This window comes from Centropristis striata, chromosome 18 (assembly GCF_030273125.1).
Source record: "Centropristis striata isolate RG_2023a ecotype Rhode Island chromosome 18, C.striata_1.0, whole genome shotgun sequence".
Classification (NCBI taxonomy): domain Eukaryota; kingdom Metazoa; phylum Chordata; class Actinopteri; order Perciformes; family Serranidae; genus Centropristis; species Centropristis striata.
Genome location: NC_081534.1, coordinates 7,598,801 through 7,617,989, shown reverse-complemented (window position 1 = coordinate 7,617,989; position 19,189 = coordinate 7,598,801). Strand labels below are relative to the sequence as shown.

Genomic DNA, 19,189 nt, shown 5'->3' with positions numbered 1-19,189 from the left:
TGACCATTAATCTATCTATCTAAGCTAACTTGTTAAAACACACAGTCAGCCTTATGGTTCAGGCTCACTGTACTTGAAGGGCAGTCCACCCCCGCAGCTCTGTTGAAAGACACAAACCAAACAAACAAAAGAGACTTTCATGTGGGATTTTAATGACAGTATCCTCAGTTCTGCACAACATGTTGACCTTCATACTCAACAGTGAAGAGGATGGACTAAAGCTGCAGTAAAGTAATTAATAAAGTAAGTAATATCTCAATTTTGCTTCTGAACAAGTGCACCGTCCACTGTGCAGATCCTTGATTATTTGGCATCACATGCCACCTGGATCTCACATCCAGCATTCATTTAATTAGTTTGCTTGCTATTTACCCTCCCTTTTCACACTCATGCACATGATCTATCAATAATTATGCTCACAACATTGACAATGCATTCCACCCATCTTAATTAAGTCATTAGGGTAATTAGCTTATTGTGAAGGGCTGTCACTATTAATGTGGTTGCTTCCTTTAGTCACACGTCTATATGTGCAAACCATTGCTTGATAGGCACCGACCTTAAATGGAATGGGCTTAACTTGTACAATATTGCATATAATTTAATATGTGTAATGTAGATATAACTGCTTCCCCCCCCAAAAAAATTCATAGTCACAATCATGAAAATATATCTTTCCCTTTCAACATTTCTCACAGTGTGGTCACAGATCTGTTATTACTCACGTACACAGAGTTTTCACACCTTTTGTGGATAGAATAATAAAATATCCACCTATGAAGTTTTATTCCCATTGAACGTGAATGGTGGTATAACACTGAGACCACCTCTGCAGCACAGCAGAATAAAACCAAATCCCACTCGGCTGTTCCATTAGAGTGTGTTTCAACGCAGTGGGTACGACAGCGGTGTCAGTAATTCTCTGGGAGTTGCTGTGACTCAGAAAACAGCTTTAACAAAGAGTCTTTGTACGTCTGCATCTGTCCAAGTATCGGCTGTGGCACACACACATATGCATTTGTGCACACACAAACAAACAGGCAGGAACACACAGGCATTTGTTCAAAGATATTATTATCTGTGTAGGCACAGCTTCTCTGATATTCTGATTCCTTATTAGGCTTTTTCGTGTGTGTACTTGAGTGTATGTGTATTGTGTGAAAGCATCCATGAGCATTGGTTTGTGTGTCCGATTATTCTGTCTGAGGGTGAGATTGTCTCCATAGCAAAGAGTGGAGGCTGCTAGATTCAAGTTATTTTTGTCATTTATTTTCCTGTACACAATATTGGATTTCAGTGTTCAAGGATATGTTTTCCATTAGCTAGCTAACTAAGCTATCATTAGCTGAATGAGTTGTTGACTTTAAAAAAAACAAGTCTTGTATAAGATTTCCCTTCACTGCTAAAAAAAACTGTGCTCAAAAACTGAGGTTAACGCTGCATGCATGGCTGGAGTGTAGACATACTCAAAGCCAATGAAAAGCAGAGGTTCCCTAAACTCTGATAGCATCCGGCTTCTACACATTAGGAAAATACAGCACAGTCAATCTTTAAACCCATCAAATTGCAGTGTTATGGCAATTTAACCTCTAGGGGCAAATGCTGGTATTTCTAGGGTTTCGGTGTAGCTAGCAGATATCTGGAGCACAATCATTTTTTAAATTCTACTATGGCGAAGGCAAGGCCAGCTCTCCTCTGCCTCTTATTGACTTATTGTCTTTGTTAGCCTTAGCATATGGAGTGACATGGTCAGGGTTCAGGAAAAACGTCAGGGCTAAGTAGGGCAGAGCGACCGATCATGCCATCGCCATAGTAGGAAAATAAATGCTTCTGGGCCAAGACTTCCTCTTCTGTTTGCTGATGATTATTTACAGTTTGATTGGCAACTTTATCAAAACTTTTTGTAAGTGGTTTGCATTCAAGATGAACAGCCAACTCCTTAGAGCGTCTTTTAGCCCAATGGAACATTCAATAAGACCAAAATGTAACAATAAAGTTTGATGAACTGAAAAGTTCTCAGCAGAGAACATGCAGGCTGCTGTGATAGTGATCTTTCAGTCATTAGGTAGTCACACTCTAAAGCAGGGGTGTCAAACTCTGGCCCGCGGGCCAAATTTGGCCCGCAGTGTAATTTCATTTGGCCCGTGAGGCAATACCAAATTATTATATTATTATTGTAAATTAATGACATTGATGTGTTTTTTATTTGAAATTAGATTTTACATGTCTGCACTATTTAGTTATATATTGTATGTTTATAAGGGTTGCTGGTTCCATATTTAATGTTAAAGCAAAAAATGTATGGTATATATTAAAAGGTTTATTTGTTCAATGTTGGCCTGCGATTTTATTCAAGTTTTAAATTTTGGCCCATTGTGTATTTGAGTTTGACACCCCTGCTCTAAAGCATCCTCTGCTTTAGTGTCTATTTTATTCTGAATGGAAACATCCACATACAACACAAACATCATGCTGTGTTAAAAACTTGAAACTAACAATTGTGTCCATATACTCTTAATGAGAGTGTTTAATGAGGCAGTAAATCAAGTGACAAGTAGGGTAATTTTCCTATTGGCTTACATACAACTGAGATTCTTTTTGGAACTGGTGGTGTAGCCCCCTGCTGGCCATTAAAATACTGCATTTAAAAGCTTCAAGGCACTTCCGTATTGGCTTCACTTTTTAGGCCCAGTGGTCTATGCTCTTTACAGTTTTGGTTGTGTGTTTTTGGTTTGGAAAAGCTACAAAAAGACACAATCATCAAAACTGTATAAATCCAAAGTTTGACAGGTATGCTGTTGTTATGATTCCAATCCTGATTGGAAAATTGCTTTTTGGGAGAGGAGTGAAGCTAATTCGGTAACACTTTTTATGAAGCTCATGTCTACAATGTATTATAAACTTACAAGTAATATTATAAACATATTCAAAATACAAAATATGAGTAACTGTTTTCCATTAAAATTGGTGGTATTGTGAAAACAGTTACTGTCTTTAAAAACAGATTAGTGGATCATTTTCCTAGTCCTAAAATCACATTACAATGCATTTTAACTGTGATTATACTGCATTGGAAATTTTTTAGAATGTATTAAAACTATGAGTTATAATACACTACGACCCTTGCATAAATAATTTCTGTAAGTGACCTTATAAGTAATTATAAAATGTTTTATGAAGTGTAAGATTATTATTATAAAGAGTGCTTATTGCATTTATTTTACAGTGCTATAAGCAGCTTATGATGTTTTGTAACTATGTTTATAATGCATTGTTGCCACAGGCTCCATAAAAAGTAATTTCTTTCTATTCATACAAATATATTCTTCACTCTGCATATGTTTTATTAATGCTGTGGGCTATCTGGATCTCATCTCCTTCTTCTCAGTTTGTGCTGTGAACTGAAAAGGATTTTACATCAGATGACTCACAGATATAGTATTCATACAACCACTGGAAAGCATTTCTAAAAAAATCAGTAACAAAAATATTTCATCGGATTCTTTCTTTGCAGGTTTGCTAGGATATTGTTTCATCAAGACAACACCAAAGAAGGTTATCTCTTGGCTACTGATCTCTGGAAATCAGACACACTTAACTGAGATATACCTCAGCTCAGCTGGCGACGTCAGAAGTGGAACGTGGGGAATTGTCACCCTGTAATTTACTCACAGATGCATTTACAAAGAACATGAAGATCTCCATACAATATTTCAAGCCTAATATAGTGTCCATAAGTAGTCATCTTGATTGGCCACTTGTAGGTTTCACTCCACACGCATTTTATTGACAGTTTCTGTGTTTTTGTTTACTGCACCTGCAGTGAATCAAGACTACAGGAAAACATAATCCTATGAGATGAAATCATAAAATAAGCCCTGGAGCAACTTGTTTCACTGCATTTTTATCCATACTAATCGCCTACAGGGACTGTAGGTCGACATCAGGTGTGAAAATTACTCAATTCTGCATCTGTGCTTGGATAATGTGCAACAAAACCCAAAGTAAACAGCAGTCTCACACAATGTGCGTCATCTCAGGCTCCGAACACCACCCATCCAGCTAGAGATAGGTCTGTTTGTTCTGTATTGAGGTCCCTTTGGGGTTTTGTCTTCTATTTGTCGAAGAGATAATCAATGAAAGCGGTGCCAAGATGGAGGCTATTGAATGGGCAATAATAAGGCCGTGGACCATTTGTCTGAGTTACAAATAATAGAAACGAGTGCCATTTGAGAGTCTAATTACAGAATCTTGCATTCTGCATTTAAGATAAACATTCAATAAACCATGAAATAATTATAATTAGGCTTCTATATGACACCAAGTCTTATGTAATAACTACTGTTAGACACAAATCAAAATCACACCCATTTTATTAAAGCTATTTTTATGTTAGACACAGCATGGACGTGGGTAGAGTCATAGTGATAAGTATGATGGATGAGTGGAAGTTGCGGTCAGGTGTGAAGTAGCATGTAGTGCATCATGTTTTAAGGCTTAGATACAAGGCTCTAGGCAGGCTTTTTATCACCATGGAAACTGAATTCCTCACAGGGTAACATTCCTGCACGCTGAGCCTGGTCCAGATGTGAGACTCCAGCAAACTAGCATGCATCATTCATGTTCAGTCTCGACAGGAAAAAAGGTAACTGCTGGGGGTCAGGTTGCTTGTCAATGGAAAAGATGAATTACTTAGTCATAAATTCAGTTTTGTAAACCACTCAAATCTTCAGCCAAATCTTTTCCAGGAAGACAGTCCTCAGCGTCAGTTTGTCGTCTCATCCTCTCAGCCTTTTGTATCCTTTGAAAAGGATTCACACTGTTTCCCCTATCTGTCCACGCTAGTCTCTGCCAGTCGATTGTTCATGATGCCAAGGGCACCCACCCCTCCTGAGAATCCATTCTGACGTGAACTGGAGCTAGACTGGCGCGGGTGCCCGATGGCCATCTCCGAAAGCTGCTTCTGCATAATAGCCAGATTCACCTGCAGAAAAGGGGAAGAGATAATGAAAGCAACAGATGAGGAAATATTTGCTCTCTGTGTTTAGAAGTGGTACGTGCAACATGTGAAGTCTTGTGAAACAAGGATTAATACAATGTGTTGGCAGAAGGCACATCTGATTTCACAGGTGTGATATAAGGCGACCAGATGGTGTTGTTCCTCTTATTTGCTGTGTCGATTTATGTGAACAAAGACGACAAATGCTAAACAAGTGCGACTGACAGAAAGCAGATATTTTCTCTCCCACACACCAACATTTCATTTCATTTTTCACCCAACAAAGCAATGTGGAGAGTATGCACACAACTCATGTGTAATGCTGCTTTATATGTCTTCAGTCAACATTAAATCAAATGGAATGAATCTGTTTTATACAATCATGTGTACTTTTTTTGGATTTCCATTAAATTTAGACAAACAAAGCACCCAGTTGGTGAAGCATGATTACTTGATGACATGATTTCCTGACTTTTACTTTGGCATTACTTACAGAGAGACATGTTTCATTTTTAGCAAAATGTCTCAAATAATATTGGCTGGATTGCCATTGAAATCTGTTGTAGAACAGATCCACCTGATATTTCATCTAGTGTAGCACAAATGGTTTTTGAACAAATACCATAGAAACTAATGACATTCCCATCAGCCTATACATGGTGTTTGGTGCTAATAAGTAAATGTTAGCTTGCTAACACACCAAACTAATGTTGCACTAGTAAACATTACACATGCTTAGAATCAACATGTTGGCATTGTCCTCTATCAAGGAAGTCATGTTTTCTTGGTGGAAAGGTGAAACATGGGCCAAGAAAAAAAACTGTTACTTTCTGGACGTTGACATTGGGAGAGAGGGCCTGTGCTGCATTCATGTGGTGCCAGAATAATCTATTTTATTAGAGTACTCAGACTACTTTTTTGTTGTAACGATTAACATAACATGGTAGTTAAGGTTACTATGTTAAGGCCATTTTCATTAATTTTGTTCATTGGTAAAGGAGACTGAGGAGTAGCTAAACCTTTGACACCAAGCAGGAGAGAGGAGCTATCGCTTGCTGCTAAGCTAAGAAGCTAACAGAACTGAATAACATAAAATGCATATTAATGCACAAAGCGCGGTCAGACATATATTGGAGGTTTTGACCTCGTCTTTTTCTGAATCACATGTACACTTTAGAATGTGGCAGATAAGAAATGTATGTCATGGTCATGGTTGGTATGATCAATAGAGACATAAACACATTAAACTGAAGATGTTTTCCGTGTTTCTTTTGGTAAGAGTTGGTAGTGTGGGTATTTCTTTACAACTGAAGTGAAAACACACCAAAGAGCATTTAAATAGGTAACTTTGAAAGTACTTTATAAGTTACTTTCAATAAATATTAACTTAGTAACGTAACTAGTTAGTCATAAAACTAACTTTCCCCAACACTGCTGACTAGTCCTTTAAATATGTTGAAATAACCACATTTGTTCATGAGTTGCCGTGTTTAAATGGGCTGCATTGCTGACTCTAATAAGTGTTAGAGTGCTATTTAAAAAAAATAATTTACCAAGATGTCTCCTACCCAGTGAATATCAAGAGAATTGAAGGACATACTTCATTGCAGCGTAATTCTCCTTACCCTCTTTTTAAATTATATTAATCTTAAACCTTAAATTATCAGAAAGTATTGTCATTGAATAAAGATGCTACAAAATTGTGATGGGGACGACCCTAAAAGCTTGACTTCCTCTTCAGTGTCTTGAGCAATGACCATGATCTGTAAAGATGACTCAGTGTCTTTGTTCAAGTGCTTCTGAAGAATTCTTCCACCTTGTGCTTTTAAACAGATTATTCATATTGAGGCTAATGGATCATCAATGCCCAGCTGTTCCTGGTTGAAAATGAAAAGGTCAGCATGTCACATTGTTCAGCAGACATATTCTAACTCATAAGAAATGTCTATTCTCCATCTCTCTTCCTCCACCCCACCCTTTCCTCTTTCTTATTCCTCTCTCTACAACTACAATATGTACGAAGCTGCTATTCATCTTGGCCTCTGATGTTATCAGCCAGTTCTGAAGCTGAATCAAACTTTGGACAAGTTGTTCTTTTATTCAAACAGGGACAACTAGCCTACATTGTGTTAACTTTTGTACATATTGTCAATGTCAAATCTTTTAATCAGCATTATGTGTATTCTGCAGAGTCAACAAACATTCTAACGGCTGTTTGAGGCTGTTTCGAGGCACTGAGCTTTGCTTTGGGCTAAATGCAAATGTCAGCATGCTAACATGCTCAAAGTACCAAGGTTAATATGCTGATGTTTCGTAGGTGTAAGTCATCTTTGTTTAGCAAATTAGCATTAGCTATTAGCTGGGGGAAGTTATTTGAGGGTATGATATATAACATTTCCACGTTGAAATGACTAAAACAGTCTAGACCGTTGTTATATATTTTGTTGTGTTGCAAACTTACATTATACAGAATATTTTCAACAATGTTCAAATACACAGAAGTCTATAATGTTTTCAAAGTAACTTTGTAACAACTCTAATTCAAGGAGCCTAGGCCTCTTACTATGACAGGTTGCTAACCTGGCTAATGCATATTGTAGCTTTTTATTTTTACATCAACGTTTAACACACTTTTGTATGACTGTTTTAGTAACAGTTTACTTAGGCACAGTGTTACCTACACTTGTTGCCTGGGTAGTCGATTCATCTTAGGGTCATTTAGTAAGTTAACATTACGTTAGCATAATGTTACTATGGCTATTTCATGAGAACAAAATGACATAACATGAATCACGAAACGTGACTAAATGTAACATGAAGAATACTTTAATACATAATGTTGTCTGCTAACATTATTTATGCCTGAGTTGTGTCAGTTAGATTTTCATCTACAAAAGTGGCTGTTTAACAAGGCTAACATGTTGACTACTTTGAAGCTCTTACTGGTGATTTTAGGTCAAGATATGAGAGAAGAGTTGCCCTTATCAACATGTTTCATGCCCATACAGGTGTAATATGGTACATTATAATGCCTGAACATGGTACTCGATATGGTACAGACTTGGATTTTTGGTCTTGTTATTAGTACAAGCAATCACACAGCATAGCATGTTAATGTCATGAAGTAAATGGTCTTTTCAGGCAATTTTTCTGGACTGCTCAAACTCTAACAAACTGTTTATTACTATCTATATTAACCATACATGCATCATTCAGGATAACTGTGTAATTAAAACTCTTCCTGTGATTAAATTTTTCTCTTGTATTTAAACCTACTTCTGCAACCAACATGAATGTGCAAACGGTGTGATGCTAGAGTGACATTCTGTGAAAAGGGGTCTATTAACTAGTAAACAGCAACATGCTAACTTCAGTAGGAAATGTAGCAACCGAAATGGCCAAAAGTCAATACAATAGGGATGAGATGTCCGAGTCAAATATAAACTAATGTTAGATAATACTTGTGTGACAGACTGCCTGCCCTGGTAGGCTACCAGAAAATGTTTCCTTCAAATGAATGGCATGCCGGCATGGGCCCCATGCCATTTTAGCGTAGCAACAACAGACTGGAAATTGACTTTAAGAGTTGTTTTGATTTAGAGACCTGGAATTGTGCCTTTTAGCATCACACCATTTAGTCCTCTAATTTTCCATTCAAAACCGCTTTTATGACAATAATCATCAGGTGTGAAAATGTCTGTCTTTTTTCAGTGGAAAGTCTTCATGGGCTTAGCCTTGACATTCAACAGCTCACACTGCTTATATGTCTTGACTGAAAAGTAAGGTTGCAGTTATGCAAATGTATTGACAACTGACATCTCTGAGTGGCTTTAAGAGCTGTTGAAAGGGTGATAGCAATGGAGTAAAGCCATTGATATTCAAATACATTATTCACATAATATGAATGTGGCCTGGAAAACAACAGCAAAAATAAACTGCTGATTGCTGGTGAACAAGAAGTTCTTATAAAAATATTAATCACACTATATGACCTTTGTTCAACTGTTGACTATGACTTGACTTGCATATTTCCACTATTATGTCATTATAATGACAAATGGATGTGATCCATGTAAAATTAAGAAAAGTGAGTTGTCCCCACAACCTGACAGATTTTCCCACTGTGGATGTGATCATCATGATAAAATACCTCTTCCTCTAGACGTCCTTGGCTGTCTAGAGGTTTTTAACTATCTTGTGTGGGGTTGGGTCCATGACATTTGAAGCAAAGTAGTAATTATAAATAAAGTAGTTTTTTGATTTGATTAAAACTGCCATCTTGTTTATAGCCAATTGATTAAATATGCTTGAGAATGACTTTGTCTTTTTTTTTTATTTTGTCTTTTTAAATACTGCTGTTTAACTCAAATATTTACACAAATGCACCACTCGTGTCAGGCTACTAACTTCAGTAACTGACGTATTATTATTTTCTCTCACACTGTCATCCAATGGCAATACCCATGTATTTTATACAGTCTATGGTTTAATGTAATGCTTTTGATTTACATTAATTGACTCATAGACGTTAACACAAAGGTTTTGATCCCATCAGCCATCAGTTGTTGGCTGATGGGATTGTTTTCTAGGTTTTTTTTCTTCTTACTTTTTTTATTTTAATTAAAAATATCTCCACTTCACCGTGTTGTTTGGAGTGGCTAATCCAGATAGTGTAAAAAGTAGTTATGAAGCTAAGGCTATCTCCCTTTCAACATTGTTCGCCAGAAAGTTAATTCTACAGTCTTGGAAACCTGAAAGGGCTCCTACATTTGAAATGTGGTTGAGAGAGCTGGGAAATGTATTACATTTGGAGAAAATCAGGTACATCATATCTACTAAAGAGGATATCTTTTCTAAAATATGGCAACCTTTTCTTGATTTAATGTCTAAAAACTGAATTAGTGCTATTCTGTTGCTGTGCCATTTATGTTATACCCTTGTTTTGTTTGTCTAATGTCAAAAACTCTGTCAAAAAAACCAAAACATGTATTGTTCTGTGTAGCTCCACCAATTATCTCTAATTCCTATATATAATTTGTATATATTTTTCTGTTATGAAAACAATAAAAATAAATTTACAAAAATATCTCCCCTTTTTGTAATTCTATTTCAAAGGATTCAAAAAGTAGCCCTTGTTTTGATTTGGCCAATTGAAACAGCTGTTGATGACGCAAACCTATCTGTATCTGTGCAGCGTTGGCAGTTGTGGTCTCAGAACCTGCCTCCGGCTGCTTGCCCTTCATCTGGAGAGTGCACGTATGACGATATATGAAAAGAAGCTTTCACAACCCAGAGATTAGTCAATTTCAATCAAACGCTGGTGCAGGTAAATCCTTGTTACAGTTCATTTGGCCGCTTGTGAACGCTCAAAAGCCAACCAGTCCGACGCTAAATAAATTCGGACTAACCAAATGGACATTATTTGTGAAACTGCCCTTAGATGATCTGTTGTTGATTCCAATGATAGGAAGTATGCAAAGGCTTTAATGTGTTACATGTCCATGACAGGGAACATGTGTATTGTGGTTCGTGAGTGTCTGCATTGATAATCATGCAGTAAAGCTGCAATTGAGCATTCAAAATTCAATACAGCTCACAGTGAGGAAGATGACTGAAAGCAGGTTGAAACAGGAGTTAATGACTACAGTATGCATGACTACAGGGAAGAAATGATTGACTTAATGTTCTTGCTGCTGCTCATGTGAGTGGTTTAATCAAATAACTTTGGAAGATAACTGAATAGCTTCCACATAATAACACGTGTAATTATATTATACATGTGTGACATGTCACACAGGCTGACAGTCACAACCTGCTCCCGCCCTGAAGCTCTCACCTTGTTGGCTGCCAGGAAGTCCCTCATGGAAATCATCTCCCCAGACATCCTGCGCCCGGTGTCAGTCTCGCTTTCGTTAATGGCGTCCGTCTCGATGGAGAGGTCCCTGCGGGCACGCATGTGACCCGGGGCCACCACGTTCCGTCGGGGATGCCGATGCGGATGGTGACCCCTCCTGGGGAAACAGCAGCGGCAGGGGGCTTCAAGCCTCCTCAGCAGCCAGTTGAGGACTTGTTTGATGACGATGGAGATGACGTTAAAGAGGGAGTAGATACAACAAACGCCAGTCAGGATAAAGAAGAAGTTGCCCAGCCGATATGCGGCCGTGGCGTGACCCTCGTAAACGACCCTCTGGCTGCTCACCATGTCTCCAAAACCAATGGTGCTGAAGGCCACAAAGCAGAAGTAGAGCGAGTCAAGGTAGCCCCAGCCCTCAGCTGCCGAATACATGAATGAGGCACAGCAGGACACCAAGATAGCTGCTGCTCCTAGAATGAGCATGACACAGTAGACCGAAGGCTTCCAGCCAGCCAGCTCATCTCCTTTTCCTGCACTTCCCCCTGCTCTGTTTCCCTCAGAGACCTGCCGGCCATTTGGTGGGAGCACAACTTTGTTGTGGCGTCTTTTGTGACAGGACCTTAGGACAACGGCGATGACGGTGATGACACGCTCCAAAAAGAGGTTGAAGAAGAGGATCGTTGCTGCGCAGCCAAGCAGGCCATAGAACATCAGGAAGACTTTTCCTCCAATGGTGGCAGGGGTGGTCATCCCAAACCCTGGAATATATGAAACAATATTATGTAGTAAGTAGAAATCCACAGTTCAAATGGTAATATGACAAGATACGTGAACGATACCCCTTTCCCACCAACACTGAATGGGTTCTGTTTTAGCTCGTGGTAGGACTGTAGAAGATATAAAAAGACTGACTTTCTACGGTATTTATTGTGATATGAAAAAAGGGACCTCTAGGAGGGTCATGATGGCAGCTTTTAAAGACAAATGTATCAATCTAGAGCTAAATTAAGAGGATAGATCTATGAAGACCTTTGTCTCTCATCAACACTTTAAACACATTGGCTGTTCATGTATCTATATATACTGTATATATGAATGGTGGAGAGGTTCCATAAAGGGAACTCCAGCACATGCTGAGGTTCTGACATGCTGAGGTAAATCCCCCTGGAAGACTGCACAGACCTCAACTGTTCAGAGTGTAAAATATTTTCAGTTCATTATTAAACTGTGGCATATTAATCTTGACTAAAGATAATTAATGGAAACCCCTTGATTAGTCATTGACAATGACAGCTGAGCAAACTCTACTGTTGTATCTAGCATGATGAAATGGTAAATTGTGCAACCTTAGTTAATGGACATCATTTTGAACAGTTCGGAAAGATCCAACAAAGATTCATTGCTTCCAAACCTGAAAAGTTGGTTACCAACTGTAACCAAAACATAGCAGGTTTTTTTTTCTTGACCTGAAGGCCGAAATGAAGTGGGCGTGTCATAGTCTATAGGTTGGAAAGAGAGAATGGAGTAAAAACACACAAAAACAACCCCTGAATATATGTTATAAGTGACCAAAAGCTCCCAGGCAATCAATGCAATTGCTTCTCTTGTGCATTGTGCACAAGAGTGGGTCTGAATAAAAGGATTGAAGAAAACAATTTACATAAAAGCAATACCATCACTGGAAAATTCTTACTCAATAAAAAGTCTTACTCAATACCGTATTGTATTTCACTCACACACACACACACACACACACACACACACACACACACACACAGAATTTCCAAATAAATAAATGAGTGGATCACTGGTATTTCAGAGGAGTGTATCCATTGCCTCTAACTGCTTTGACTTACCCTTTAAACCAAACTCTCGTTCTCTCTGTCATTAACAAAGATGGCTAATAACGGAACTCCTCTTTTTCTAAGGGCAAATTATACACAAAACCTCAATCTGCTGGGTTGCCATTGGTGACACACTCTCCTCTCTGTGTATTGCTTGTCAATCACTCACTTTAAGAGCTTAGGTGTTTTCATTCCAAGCACATCCCGGCAATCAGTCCAACATTTTAGTGTATTCCCTACAGTCATTTGTAAAGTAAAAGACCCACTGGGGCCACTTCGCATCCCAATTTTCTCGTTTTCTCATATTCTTAGAGGTAAGAGCCCATTAAACTGGTTTTGCTCTGACAAAAATTGAGATGCTGTTGTTTGTGACTCCTCCTTTTTCTTTTGTGAACTGACAGATAAAAATGGTAGTCAAACTGAGAGGTCTTTCCATAGCCTGCACCAATTTCTCATTGATGTCTCCTTTCATCCCTCATTTGACATGAATGCTCATGAAGCACTGCCTGTGTCATTCTGCTCTCCCTGTTCATTTCATAACATGAGCGCATGCCGTAATTTATTTTGCAATTGCGCAATTTACACAGTTACATGCACCTTTGTGGTGCGGCTACAGCTGTGAGTTCTTACAACATGAGAGCTCTTTTCACTTAAAAAAGAAAGATAAATGTTACTGTGTAATGAAAAATCTATTCTGAGGATTTGATTGCCTCCACATTCAGATTTGTTCTCAAGGTGTTAATTGGGCTGCAGTTTTCTTTCAACAATAAAGCCAAATGGGATGGATTTAATGGATGTGTTTTCTTTCCTCCTTGTTTCTTGAGCTTGCTTAAATGTGATGTTGATGAGTCATTTGACCTGTTTAATGAAATACATAGTACATGAAAGAAAGAGAAAATAGTTTACCACCATATCAGTGAGATATCTGTCTGATATAAAAGCTCTGAGCATGGTTGGTGTAAATGGGGTTGCTGGGTTGTGCGACACAGTGCTAACTCTTCACCCCTAAATTAAACCTCAATTACTCAAGAAAAACATTTAAGGCAATGGTTTGTCTTTTAGGGAAGTATGCTTTGAAGCTTTCTTGCTGAGAGTTAGATTAAAAGATTGATACCACGCTACCTGTCTGTTAAATGTACGGCTATAGCTAGTAGCTGGTTAGCTTGGCTTAGCAAAAAAAAAACCAGCTCCTTCTGTCCACATGTTGAAGTGTCCCTGCAGAGACACTAAACCCTAAATTACTTCCCAAGAGGAGGCATGGCAGCTCTACCACCATCGGCGTAAGAATGTGTGACTGTCCTTTCCTAAAAAACAACCCCATATTTCGTTTGTACAACCCATAATTACATTAATGTAGCTATGTCAAATTCTACATCACGTTTTACTAAATGTTTTATATCATGTACATAACAACCTTACTTCCAGCATTAGTTATTTTACGTCACATATGTCATTATACATACAGGTACAGTTTGCGGTTGAAAAAAGGCTGCAGTTTCTGTGAATTAAGGCTACAAAACCACTGACCTAGGCTTAGGGCGAAAAACTTCCTGGTTAGGCGTTATATAAGACCGTTTAAAAAGTAAATAAATGTACATAAATATAAGTAAATAAGTAATTTTGGTAACACTTTCTATGAAGACTACATCTATAGTGCATTATGAGCGCATTCATAGTGAATTATAATGCTCATTATAATCAATCATAATGCATTATGACTGCATTCATGAACACATATAAAGCTTCATGATGCACTATATCAACAGTTATAAATATAGCTTATAATGACTTATAAATCCAAGTGTCTTATGAGTGCTCTTGACTGGTTATAAACTACAGGCTGACTGATGAGGCTTATAATACATTACAACTACTCATACCCCTCTATACACACACCTCAACAATCAATTGTTATAAGGACTCATAGGATGCCATAAGTATAAATAAATGATCAATGTATGCTTTAAGTAAAGTGAGGTTCATATAGACGCATCTATAATGCAGTATAGCTAATGAAAATGTGTTACACTTTACTTAATGCCAACAATGAAACATCATGATTAGCTATACTGCACTATAGATGCGTCTATATGAACCTCACTTTACTTAAAGTCTTTACTTTATAAGTCATTATAAGCTATATTTATAACTGTTGATATAGTGCATCATGAAGCTTTATATGTGTTTATGAATGCAGTCATAATGCATTATGATTGATTATAATGAGCATTATAATTCACTATGAATGCGCTCATAATGCACTATAGATGTAGTCTTCATAGAAAGTGTTACCGTAATTTTTTTTCCACATGGGACACAAACTCTGTTCTCCCCTCCCTGATATCTGCCATTTAAACTCTGCATTGCCATCAATCACTACTACTGTGTCAGCAAGATGGCGACGCAGAACAGTCTAAAACTTAAATATGAAATATCTGTCGTACAAACGCGCTAAATTGTCGAGGGGAGACCAGCTCATAAGCCTATCTGTGTAGTTTTGTTTCCTAAACTAAACCAAGTATTTTTGGTCCCTAAACCTTACCAAACTATGATCGTTTCACCAAACCTACCATGTGTTCTGCCATTACCTTTAAGTATGAGGATGTGTTGATCTCCTGTGGGTCCCTTTGAAGGGTTGGAGCAAACAACATATGTGGTTGTGCTGTTTGGAGGACTCCTTGGTAAGTGTGTAGGCTAAAGGAGTGAATGAACAAATTGTGAAGTGTTTTTTCCTGGAAGATATAATGGTGCTACATAAATGCAGTCTTCTTACCATTCAAGTATCTATGTCTATGGAACTCTATACACGAGGATTGACATGTGCACATGTACCGTCCATGCATACACATAAAAAATACTCTTGTCTAATCTTCCATGTATACATCCTTTCTTGTCAGTGTTAAATTATATACATACTCCAAAAGCTGAGAGATTACTGTGTAGCTTAAAAAAGAAGATCAGCTTGCTTAGTTTGGTGAGAGTTGACAAATTAAATAATTAAAAATCTCACTGAATGCTGACTTCAAGCATCTGGATTCAGAGAAAGAAACAGGATGTTCCTGCATCTCTGCAGAAGGACCTTATAGCAGTGCAGTCAACAATAGTAGTTCTTTATTTCTTGTTGCAATGTGATGTAGTTGGTGGTTAACAAACAGCATGTGGTCTTTACTACTCTGTCAGAGGTCTGAGAAAAGTGCAGAAAGGCTGCAGGTAGAGCAGAAGAAATGATTTCTTGTCAGTGGCTTTAGGAATCATGGGAAAATCCCTGGATCAACACTGCGATCACGTCTCTTTTTATGCAACTATCAATCACAATGTGTTCGGTAAAGAACTTGATAGCGTGCTGCTTCATCAACAAAACTGTCATTTAAATCATGATGGCCGAAGTCCATCTAGGCAGATGTGAAGCTTGTCAAACCGTCATCATATCATAGACGTTAAATGGTTAAACCTGTTTCCAACAAAATTCTGTTCCCATGCAATGAAACTGCTTTCAGTATTTTATAACTGATTATTAGTTGTCTAAAGTACACATGGTTAAATAAGTCATTGCTGAATTTTCAACAAGATCTCCAACCTAAACGACAGAAGAGGCCGCTTGTCAATACCACCCATAACGACTCATATGAGCGTTCGTCAAAACGACCCATATGAGCGTTCCCGCGGCTCGTGGTACAGCAGATCGTTCTGAATATAGCACACACATTATTATGCAAGCACATGTGGTTTAGAGTTGTAAATGGCTGCATTTTTGACTGAATTTTTGCTACAAAACCACTGACCTAGGTTTAGGGCAAAAAACTTCAATAACTTAAATTAAATAAATGTATGTAAATGCATTGTAACGACGTTTACTTTTATTTTCACACAGGACACAAACCCTGTTCTCCTGGTTGAAAGTCCACCGTTTGTTTGATCCATCCACCTCCTTGAGTGACATCCGCCATTTCAACAACATCAACGTCAATCACTACTACTACTATGTCAGCAAGATGGCGGCGAAGGACGGTCCAACGCGTAAATATGAGTCGTATTTTGTTGCATGTTTAAATGCCCTATATTGTCGTTTTTGAGGGGAGAGCAGTCTCTGATTCCTGGGTGAAAGGCCTATATTTGTCCGGCCCATCCCCCAGCCCAACCTTCTCCTTACATGCACATGCAGACTGTAATAGCAAACGTAAATGTCATACGTTCAAAAACAAAAAGAATCCAGGATAAAATACATTTCCCTTGAAATGTAATTGACGATGCAGTTTAGTTTTATAGGAATGTGGAGACTGGTCTGAGAGGTACGATTCAGAGCTAACTGTACCAAAAGATAATAACAGGTTTATTGTCATTTTATAACAGTGCTGTTGGTGAGAGGGAGGGCTCTGTTTCTCTGCTCTGTCTGACATACTGACACCAATTTTGCCTTTGGTGTTCTCAGCGCTGAAATGAAAAATCGTCAAGGACAGATCTAGCTCTGATGCAGACAATTAAATTGGTATTTTTCCCCCTGTACTTTGGATGAACTGACTCAAGTCACGACTAAGACATGTTGCATGGTTAATAAACATACATGAACATATATGAGAAAAGAGGAATAAAAAACAGAATTTGGCGTAACTAACAGCTTTAATTATGGCTTCATTTCATTCAGGTGTGCTAGTTCCAGGGCTAGTGTTAATGCTGGCACACTGCATGACTTTCCAGTAGCAGAGCCATCATTAATGCGGCTCTCACAAGCCAAACATCAAACACATGAAAGCTGGCTCCTAAATCCTCACAACACAGAATACAGTGAGGGTGTATGTTTTTTATTTAATGTTTTTCATTTCTTCTCATGGAAAGTGGCTAGTTAATAGCCTTGATATGGGAGAGTCGGTAACACTTATAATGTGTTAATATCTGGTTATAGCACGATAAGCCCTCAAATATTCATACTGCTTTATAACAATATTAGAACACATTATAATTTTTTTCAAAATGACATCCACGGAGGTATCATAATATTTCAAAATTGCTGGTAACTTGCAGGCATTGCTTTTACAAGCCAAAATCTATAATGCATTATAAACATGCTTATAATCTGCTTATTGCACTTTTTGTTCATAACGCTTTATAACAGTATTATAACACATTGTAAAGCTTTTTTAATACTTTATAACTGCTGGTCACTTAGTGACATTGTTTTTTTGCAAACCCATGTCTATAATTCATTATATAAACGTGCTTATAATGCATTATAATTTGCTTAATGCACATTGTAATTATTGTTATAAGCACTCAAACATTCATAATGCTTTATAACACATTATAAAGCATTATATAATGATTTACAAGGTTGTCTCATAATACTTCATAACTGCTGGTCACTCGCTTACATTGTTTTTACAAGTCTGTCTATAATGCATTATAATCATACTTATAATGTGTTATAGGGGTTACCCTTACCCTAACCCTATAATCACATTATAATGCATTATAACAGTGATTATAATGCATGATTAAAAAAATGTATTACAGCTATGACAATACACATGCAAAATGAGAGTGACCAACATGTAATTATGTATTATTATGATACTTGATCTTATATGTCGTTTTAAAATGTTTTAGAATGTGTACTATTGAATATGTCTATGAATATGTATGAATGCTTATGACTACAGCAATAAGTAGATTATAAAGAAATATATAGTAGCCTAATATATTCATCATGCATTATAGACATGGGAGACATTGAAAGTACCAAAGATTCTGTTGGTGTTTGGAAAAGAAGGATATGGATTCGTGACAGTGAGCTACCTTATAGGGATATTAAATAATGTATTATTTTGAGAAAAAATTTGATAAAGCAGACGGAGAAAATAACACTTTAAGCTGTTTCTCCATCTCACCAATGGTTGACACCACAGTTCCCACGAAGTAAAAAGCGCCGGTGAAGTCCCATCGAGGTCTGATCGTGTCCACACGGATACCCGCTACGTTCGCCTCTTCGTAGTTCCTGAGGAAGTTATTCAGCTCTTTCTTACTCAGGTTGTACTTCTGGCTGAACAGCTCGAACCTCTGCGCCCAGCGCTCTTTCGCCTCCCGCTCCTTTGGTTGCTCCAGCGCGGAAAACACTGCAGCTCCACAGAGGAGATATATAATGATGAACAAAGCCAGCAGCAGGAACCTCGCGTTATCATCGTTTATTGGTCCGGAGCCGCAGCAGCAGCCGCTCCTACATGCCATTATGTTGCTATGGTGCAGTGAAGGACCTGTGGCATGGTGGTGTCGGATAAAACGCACAGTCCTCGGGAAAAGATATCTTTTCTTACGACAGAAAAGTCCTGCGCAATGCAATTACATTTTTATCCAGGCAGGTTATAACGGAGTTGTCCCAAGGCTGTGGATTTGACATTTTGCTCCAAACCCTTGAGCCAAAACGCAACCCTCCACTTCATCTCCACCGGTTGCACTCTGAAGTCTGGGTTGCCAAGATGCTCAGAGAGGAGGAGAGAGCCG

The 19,189-nt window shown here is 38.1% G+C and overlaps 1 protein-coding gene across 1 annotated transcript; it reads right to left on the bottom strand.

Annotated features, from left to right (window-relative positions):
* Positions 1–3,297: 3,297 nt before the first annotated feature.
* On the bottom strand, positions 3,298–19,080 carry kcnk13b (potassium channel, subfamily K, member 13b). The gene is made up of 3 exons (XM_059355736.1): positions 18,580–19,080; positions 10,836–11,611; positions 3,298–4,984 (listed from the first exon to the last, which is right to left on the bottom strand). The coding sequence occupies exons 1-3, from the start codon at positions 18,914–18,916 to the stop codon at positions 4,829–4,831; spliced, it is 1,269 nt and encodes a 422-aa protein (XP_059211719.1). The 5' UTR covers positions 18,917–19,080; the 3' UTR covers positions 3,298–4,828.
* Positions 19,081–19,189: the final 109 nt, after the last annotated feature.

Bases quoted from the DNA above. Each gene is read 5' to 3' on its own strand.
- kcnk13b (XM_059355736.1), bottom strand. From the start codon at position 18,916: ATGGCATGTAGGAGCGGCTGCTGCTGCGGCTCCGGACCAATAAACGAT. The intron at 11,612-18,579 runs GTGAGATGGAGA...CATATATTCCAG, and splicing joins AACTGTGGTGTCAACCATTG to GGTTTGGGATGACCACCCCT. The intron at 4,985-10,835 runs GTGAGAGCTTCA...CCTTTTCTGCAG, and splicing joins ACTTCCTGGCAGCCAACAAG to GTGAATCTGGCTATTATGCA.